We start from the raw sequence: 9,665 nt of genomic DNA, 5'->3' as shown, positions 1-9,665 counted from the left end.
TCAAGTGCCTTAGGCACTACGCTACCAGAGCTCCCTGTTTTAGTATTATACATATTTATATGAAATACTTTACAAAGAGAAGTCTGCTTTAAGAAAAAGTCATGATCTCAGCAGTAATCAATTCTAAGTATAAATGAGGAAAACATACACACACATACAAAAAAATACATATATATGAATGTATGTGTATACAAACAGACCAACAAACTTACTCCAATAGGCTGAAAAATGAGTCCATCCATTTCATGGCTGACTTCTTTGGCAAAACTTCCTTCAAGTAACTATAAAATAAATATACAAGCATTTTTTACAAGTACAGTAATCATTTTTGAAGTATTTCAATTTCTTGATAAGCTTAATGAAAGTTTCTTAATACATAAGCTTTAACAACTTCAAGCGGAGAGGGTCCTTAGGGATTTAGGTAAATACACTGTAAGATTTAAAAAAAAAAAAAGGCATGAAGATTTTCAGTCCATCACAGACAAGATGTCCTAAACAATACTCTAATATAACAACCAAAATGATGAATATTAAGAACATATTTTTAATGCATAGAGGAATCAGCATAAAAGAAAAGGAACATAATACAGGCAAAAAATAAAGTGAAAGTAGAAACCATGGGTAGGGGGAAAATGAAAACCTCCCCAGAGAATTTGTAACCAGAACCTAGCTTAGCCACAGAATTATAGTACACATTACCTGTTCTTTCCAAAAATTCTCAAATTGAGCATTTTTAACCTTTCTCTTTTTCCTTAATTTTGGTTGTTCTGGCTTTTTGTCCTTTTTATATGCCATTTCTACTAAAGAGGCCCTGGATGCTATAAAGGGTTAATCTGCTCAGCTGCTAACCAAAAAAGGCAATCCCACTTGTCAACTATTTAATCCTATGAACAAACTGAGCTTAAATATACTTATTTCTTTTGAATTGTAATGTTTCTAGTCTTTTCTTTATCCCTTATCACAACAGTAAGGGGGGGCTAGAAAATGAGGTGTCTCAGAGCCTATTACCCACAGTTTGGCCAAATGGGCACAATTTTCAGGATAATCTTGAGATTTATACATTTATGTCCAAAAAATTTCTGAGAAAAATGCTTCATAAAACTTGTTAAATTCATAGCACAAATTCAGCTGAGGAATGATGCAATGAAAATTAAATACCCCAAATATAAATTTTAAGAGAAAAATATTTTTCTTAATCGTTATTCTTTTTTTGTTGTAGAAACACCATTTATGGCAAGTAAACACAGTTGTTCATTCTTAGAACAAACTTTAAAAATTCATATAATGAATTATCCCTGTTTACATGGAAATTAATTAATTTCCATATAAAGGCAATACTTTATATGTGTATGTACATTGTTAAACGTCCCCTGAAGGGCAAAACTGCCCCAGTTGACAACCATTGCTCTATAGGACATACACATATATATGTACTAAATTAACAGTATAAAGTATATAGTTGGCCAGACTCTAGATAACATGATATACCTGTTGGCAAAATTAACTTCACTGCTCATTTTACTCTACCTTTTTATGAATGAGAGAGAGTTTAAGAGGCTAAAAAATGTCTTAGGTCAAAACAAGAAATGCTCTTTTGCATTTCCCTAAACAATGTTTCTTATTTTACTTAATACAAATCACATTTACATTATTACTTTCATGTATTAAGGATCTACTATGAAGAACTGTTATCAAAAAGAATTGGTCATTGTCCAACTATTTCAGGAGGTGGCATATGATCAAGAACTAATGGTACTGAAGGAAGAACTCCAAGCTGCACTGAAGGAAATGGAAAAAAAAAAAAAAAAAACAACCCTCCAGAATTAAATGCAATACCCACTGAGATGTTTCAACAAACCAATTCAGCAAACTGGAGGCACTTACTTGTTTATGCCAAACAATTTGACCAACTAACTGGAAGAGATCAATATTTGTGCCCATTGCAAACAAAGGTGAACCAACAGAATGTGGAACTTACCAAATAATATCATTAATATCACACGGAAGTAAAATCTTGAAAATAATTCAAAGAGAGTTGCAGCAGTATGTATATTCACAAGGAATTTCCAGAACTGCAAGCTAGGTTCAGAAGAGGACATAGAAAAGGGCTTATCACTGTTGATTCAGATGGATCTTGGCTGAAAGCAAAGAATACCAGAAAGATACCTATCTGTGTTTTATTGAATATGCAAAGGCATTTAACTGTGTGGATCATAACAAACTATGGATAACACTGTGAAGAATGGGAATTTTAGAACACTTAATTGTGCTCATTCTCACGTACAGAGACTAAGAGGCTGTCATTCGAAGAGAACAAGGGGATACGACATGGTTTAAAATCAGGAGGGTGTAAGCCAGAGTTGAATCCCTTCGCCATACTTATTAAATCTGTATGCTGAGCAAATAATCCAAAATAATCCAAGACGTTGGACTATATGGAGAAGAATGTAGTATCAGGGTTAGAAGGAACCATTAAAAACCTGTGATATGCAGACAACACAACCTTCCTTGTTGAAAGTGAAGATGACTTGAAGCACTTTCTGATGAAGATCAAAGACTATAGTCTTCAGTATGGATTACACCTCAACATAAAGAAAACAAAAATCCTCACAACTGGACCAATAAGCAACATCATGATAAATGGAGAAAAGATTGAAGTTGTCAGAGATTTCAGTTTTCTTGGATCCACAATCAACACTCATAGAAGCAGCAGACAGTAAATCAGACATAATATTGCACAGAAAAAGCTGCTGCAAAAGACCTCTTTAAAGTGTTAAGCAACAATGATGTCATTTTGAAGACTAAGGTGCATCTGATACAAATCATGGTATTTTCAATCACTCATATGCATGTGAAAACTGGACAATGAGTAAGGAAGACCAAAAACGAGTTAACACCTTTGAATTGTGGTGTTGGTGAAGAACACCGAAAACACCATGAATTACCAGAAGAGAGAACAAATCTGTCCTGGACAAAGTGCAGCCGTAATGCTCCTTGGAAGTGAGAATAGCCAGACTTAATCTCACCTACTTTGGTCATTTTGTGAGAAGAGACCAGTCCCTGGAGAAGGCTATCATGCTTGGTAGGTCAGGGAAGAAGGGGAAAACCTTCAATAAGATCAAAAGACACAGTGGTTGCAATGATGGGCTCAAGCATAGCAAGGATTGTGAGGATGGCACAGGCCCAGGCAGTATGTCATTCTGTTGCACATAAAGTCGCTATGGGTTGAAGCCAAGTTGGCAGCAGTTAACAACAACAGGAAAATCTGTTGTGCTTGGTGCTTACTTAATGTATATCACTCAAAACATACAAATCATGAGATATATATTGTTAAATTATTTATTTTATGTTAATTTCCAGAAAAGAAAACTAAGGCCATCAGAGATTAACCATATTATGCTACATACTACACTATGCTACATTAAAGAACAATGAGGGATACGCAAATCATCTCACAACGTGGATGAACCTGGAGGACATTATGCTGTGAAATAAGTCAATCGCAGAAAGACAAGTACTATATGAGCCCATTACTGTAAAAAGAAAAAGAATGGTTTGCTTGGGAAAGGGAACTCACTTTGTAGGTTACCAGGATGGGGAGGGAAGGGAAGGGATTGATTTCAGGCTAGTTGTGGCCCACACGCTGACGCGGGTGGGGAGGGATATATGGAAAAGGATCTGTGACCACCATGATAACATTAGGAAATGGGAGGACACCAAATTGTGCACATGATAGACAACAGATGCTAATACCAACCAATGTGTCCACAATACTGCATTGCCATTAACACCAAACACCAGGCTACAGATAAACACATAAACACCTGAGACAATCAGACAGGGAACAGTGAACAGAAGTATATTCTAGACCCAGGATATATTCAGCTGAGGCTAATCTTGCACAGACACCAGCGATACAAACACCTGGAGTCCTCACAGAAACAATAGAAGACAGACACAGAGTAGTCCCTCACAGACAACTAGACACTATGGGAGAGAGACACAATAGATCTACTGTCTCAGGACCATAGTGCTAGGGGGCACCAGACTCAATTGGCACAACAAAATACATAAAACCCTTATTCAGCATCCTACACTGGTGAGTAGTGACTGAGGTCTTAAAAGCTTGCAAGCAGCCATCTAAGATGCAGCTAACAGTCTCCTAGCATCAGAAGTGAGGAGTGCAAAAAAACAAGAGCATTTAGAAGCAATCAGCCCTAGGACACGGTGGCCTTCGAGACCAGAACTAAATGGTGCCCGGCTCCAATGCCAACCACTCAAGAAAGGATCAAATCTGGAGATCCTGGATAGAGTGGGAGGAAAACAGTGGAACAAAATCCAAAAACTCAATAATCACCAGAATTACTGGTCAGTTGAAATCTGGTGAGACCCCCAATACTATGGCCCTGGAATACATTCTGCACCTGGAATAAAATGCAACCCCAGGGGCAGACTCTCAGCCCAACAGTTAACAAGATGTACACACAGACCACTCAACCCAAGATGACTCACCCACATACTCTATGGTAGTACATCCCTTAGAGCAATAGTCCACGGGGTACCAGAGGACCAACATTCAAATTGAGGCAATGCAGGACAAACAGAATTGCATAAATATGAGGGGCACGGGGCAGGGTTAAAGGGTAAGGAGGGGAGGAGACTGGGTTAGGGTTGGACATGGTAAATGGGGAGTGAAACTAAATGTACATGTAATGTTGAATGTAAAACAAGCTCTTAAAATAAAAATAAAAATAAAAACAAAGACTGAGGGCAGACAGAAAACATGAGTAAGCCCTACCTTGGTTGGATACAGACATTAAATCCCACCTGCTGCTGTCCAGGCCATTCCTGCTAAGAAGCAAAACCCACCTGACAATAAAATCTTAAGCTATACAAGAGGCAGGAGGCAGTGTTGGCCTAAGGATATTACATTCACAAAAAGCAGAAAAACTTACTCCTGCCAAAGCATCCTACCTATATAAGGCAAACTTCAGAGAGGGTAGGAGAGGGCAGACACACAGAGAAAAAAAAAAAAAAACCATCTCTGAGGCACAGGTGCTCAGAGCCTGTTTAATACTGAGACTGGAGGAGGAAAACAGAAAATCCCACAGTCCCCACGAGTCCTGCAGTATGACAAGCAACAGCTGTTTACACTTGGGAAATCATACAATAATACAAAAATAGACCACTCTGTAGTACAGGTGTGCAGAAAACTAAAAGAAAAGCAGGTACACTGAGGAAAACCCTTTTAAACCCACAATAAGCACAAGTAATGGTAGCCAACTGCTGAAGGAATTTGAAATCTTTGGAGCTCTACAGATAATTACAGCAACACAAACTCATTTCAAATATAGAACAGATTGATTCAACCACCATCATCCCCAACTGAAGCTTACTAACAAACTGAAAGAAGAGATGGTACATACACTACTAGGCACAAAGACATTTACCCCAGCCTATATTGTTCTTACAGAAAAAATGAATGTGTGGAGTCCAATAAAAAGTTCGCTCTGACACATACACATATGCACACACATAAAACACACATACATTACCAAAAGGTCAACAATTTTTCTAAAGCAAAGAGAAGATAAAGACATAGGGAAACTAGAGTACTCAAAATAGAACAAGAATACCTTACAAAGCATGATCAAGAATAGCTATATTTATAATAAGACATCTGGCAGACACCAGAGTATCTAAATAATCAAATAAGAAATCACGTCACCAATAACAGTACAAAATGGTATCTGATATCGTGTGCCTTCTGATGTGATGTGTATTACTTTGATAATCATTGCCAATCAAAAGATGCTGCTCTGGTTCATAATCCAACTAAATGCAACATAATTATTCTCAGCTATTTCATACTGCTATTCCAGAATTCTTACTTGTCCTAGAGTGCTAACAGTGTCAAACATTTCATAAATAATGTGTTCTGGCAGATAAGTACATTTCTTTAAATCTTCAAATACATACAAATTTAGCTAACAAAATACAGTACTGCAATGAAAATTATGGAATCATAAAATCCTCCATTATATGAACAGGCACTATAAAGATCAACATCTTTCTTTCTTCTTCCTGGAATTAACCCAAAAGCTATAAATAGAATGAGAAGCATTTTAGGTAAAGTATGAAAGATGGGTAAAACTGCTCAGAACCCAACATAAATGTTAAGGCTACCAAAAGCTAAGAAAACCAGGCAAGGAGTGAAAAGATGGAAATAAGACAGACTGTAGAGACTGAGCTCAGAATCAAGAAGAACCACAGTGGCAAATCTAAGAAAGTTACCAAAAAAAAATACATTTCCAGAAAATATGAGGGGAACATGCTGAAATGCAAAATCTATATCCCTTATTTGCAAATATGGGAACATAAACACGGAGAAATTGGCAGACAACCAATCTTAAGCCTAGTTTTCTTTCAGGGTCTCAGAGAGAAAAGGCTAAATGAAGATTCATATACATATAATATTTATGGTAACCACTCTGTCTCTGACTCTGGTAGCAGAAAATAGCCTTTGCATTGCAAAACCTAGCTAGCCTGAACACCTCCCTCTCATAGTATACCCAAATGAAACTCCTAAAAAACAGCCTGTTGAGGAAAATCCAAGGCAACAGAGTATCTATGTAAAAGTACTGAAAGAAATAAAGGGCGGGGGGGATAACAGAAGAAAAACACAAAAATAGAAGAAAACTATAATCAAACAAGTTACCATGAACTGGGGGTGGGACCCCCTTAATGAAACAATCTATAACAAAGCAGAAATGCAAAAACTCATGGAAAGTATGGCAAGAAAACCAGAGGATATCAAATGTGAACTCCCAGAATGTAAGCAGGAAAAAGTATGGGGAAAAAAAAAATCACCACAGAAGGAGACAAAATTAGAAAGCTCATACACTCTGTTGGAGATGAAACATCAGAAGTGTGATCAAAAGGAAATGAAGTAAATGGTTTTTTTCTCAATTACCAAGAAAATGTTACCAATATGATACACAAAAGAAGTTCATCATATGCATGACTGAAGTCACTAAATAGTAAACAGAGAAGAAAAACAAAATAATACAATATTTTAAAACATACTAAAGAAAATTTTCCTGAAATAAAAAGAATAACCATTACAAGAGAACATCATGTACCAGGAAAACCTGATCTAGAACAATAGTTCTTGTGGTTATCATCCTGCTCCTTGTTTTTCTTTTTGCGTTTTTTGTGGATGTGGACGACTAGAAAGGTGTAACATTCCCCTTGTTACTCTTATACACCACACCCTCTTGGTGAATAGAGGGGCGGCCATCCCTCACTCCCGCCCACCTTCTGGGCCCTCAGGAATTCCATCCCAGTCTGCATGCTTGGACCTAGCCTGGGTGCCCTGCCCATCCTACCCTGCTTTTTCTTTTTTTTGTTTTTCTGCTTTTTAGTTTGTTTTGATTTTGTCTGTTTTAAAACAACTATTGTTATTATTACTTTTGTCCTTTTTACTATTATTCTCCATTCTTCCCCTCCCAGGTTCTAGTTTTCAGCTTTTATACTTTTCCTATTCCTGGTTGCAATTTTTCTTTCTTTCTCATGGTTAACCACATTCCTTGTTTTTCTTTGTGTGTTTTTCCCACTTTTTTCTTCATTATTTTCCTTCTCTACCTATTTTCTCTTACACCCCTCTCCCCAGATATTGTGGATTTTTTTTTTTTTTTTTCTTTTTCCCTTTTTTCTTTTTTCGGTTACTATTCCTGTGTGATTACACGATGTGTATTTTGTTCATCTGCTTTTACTTTTTTGATGCTTATTCAATTGTTATATCTGTTTAACTGAATGGAAAACAGCAGAAGTCCCCATACGACACAACTACACCCACACCTCCTGTAGCTTCACTTACTGAGTGAGAGCCACCACTTCCTTCTCCACCAGTAGGCCAATGATAAAGAACCACCAAGAAGAGCTTGAATCACCCTTGGCTGCTCTTCACAAACAGTTAATAGAGATCTAACTACAACAACAGCATGTTGTCTGTGAGACAACAGACCATCACAGTCCACACAAAGAAGCAAAATAAAGTGGTAAAAACAAGGGAGCAGGATACAGACCCAGAACACATCCCGGAGGAAGCAGCAGCATTGGAACTCTCTGATAAGGAATTCAAAAGAATTACATTTAAATATCTTTAAAGGATTGGGAGACAGACCAAGGAAAACACAGACAAAACACTACAAGAATTTTGGAAGAAAACACAAGAACAAAATGGCAAAATAAATGAAAAATTAGAAATGATTTTAAATCTACAGATAGAAATCCAGAAGATTAATACTAAATTGTTAGAAATAGATAACACATTAGAAGGGCAAAGGAGTAGAATCGATGCAATGGAAGACAGAACTAATGAGATTGAAGAAAAATACCTGAATACTTCTTTAGAAAGGGATCAATATAAAAAAAGATCAAAACAAAAGGAAGAAAGCCTAAAATTCATGTGGGACACCATCAAAAGGAATAACGTCAGTGTCACAGAAATTCCAGACAGGAAGAGAAAACTAAAACCACTGAGAAAATGGTCCAATATATGTTGAGGGAGAACTTCCCTGATATGATGGAAGATAAGAATATATCCATTCAGGAAATCCAACGAAACCCAAACAGAAAAGGACCCAAAAGAAAATCACCAAGACAAATCCTCATCAAACTCATCAAAACTAAAGACTAAGAAAGAATCCTGAAAGCACCACAGGAAAAACGAAAAGTTACTTACAAAGGACAACCAGTAAGAATAAGCTCTGATTTCTCAGCAGAAACCATGCAAGCGACAAGGCAACTGGATGGTATATATAAAACCCTGAAAGAGAAAAATTTTCAACCAAGAATTATATACTCAGCAAAATTAGCCCTCAACTATGATGGTGAAATTAGGAAATTAAGGGACTTTGTTAAAACAAGACCAACCTTACAAGAGATACTAAAGGGAGTCCTGTGAACAGAGAAACAAAAATAGCAAACAACAACTGATCATTAATACACAAGATGACATAACCCAGAAACCACGGCTATGGACATGCCCAAAGTGAAATAAGCAAATGGCAACTGTAAGAGAGCAGGAGTGGCAATATTGATTTCTGATCAAACTGACTTTAAGACAAAACCACCATATGACACAAGGAAGGACATTATGTAATGTTAAAGGATCAACTGAACAAGAAGACCTAACTATAATAAATATATATGGACCCAATGAAAGAGAACCAAAATATTTAAATCAGAATTTAAAAGAGCTGAAAAGGCAAACAGATGAGTCCACAGTCACAGTGGGAGAACGTAATACACCAATTTCAATGAAAGACAGAACAACGGGAAAGAAACTCAGCAAAGAGGCAGAAGAGCTGAACAACTTCTTGTTATTATTTGCCCTCGAGTCAGACCCGACTCATAGCAGGGTTTCTGAGGCAGTATCACTACAGAAGTAGACTGCCCAACCTTCCTACCAAGGAGTGGCTAGTGGGTTTGAGGCTGGAGGCAGCCTTGTGGTTAGCAGTCAAGTGCCTTAGGCACTACACTACCAAACAATACAATCTAGCAATTTGACTTTATGCACATCTACAGAGCACTTCACCCAACAACAGCACAATATAGTACATTCTTTTCCAGTGCACATGGAACATTCTCCACAATAGACC

At 37.1% G+C, this 9,665-nt stretch overlaps 1 protein-coding gene across 1 annotated transcript in view; it reads right to left on the bottom strand.

Annotated features, from left to right (window-relative positions):
- Nucleotides 1–9,665, bottom strand: part of RNGTT (RNA guanylyltransferase and 5'-phosphatase) — a 521,901-nt gene that overhangs the window by 253,858 nt on the left and 258,378 nt on the right. Inside the window, 1 exon segment of the mRNA XM_042782266.1 lies at nt 213–281. Within this exon segment, the coding sequence (XP_042638200.1) occupies nt 213–281 (69 nt within the window).

This window comes from Orycteropus afer, unplaced genomic scaffold, assembly GCF_000298275.1.
Source record: "Orycteropus afer afer isolate SDZICR_OR568_19922 unplaced genomic scaffold, OryAfe1.0 scaffold00011, whole genome shotgun sequence".
Lineage (NCBI taxonomy): Eukaryota > Metazoa > Chordata > Mammalia > Tubulidentata > Orycteropodidae > Orycteropus > Orycteropus afer.
Note: the sequence above shows the minus strand (reverse complement) of the source record. Positions and strands in the feature narration are given on the sequence as shown.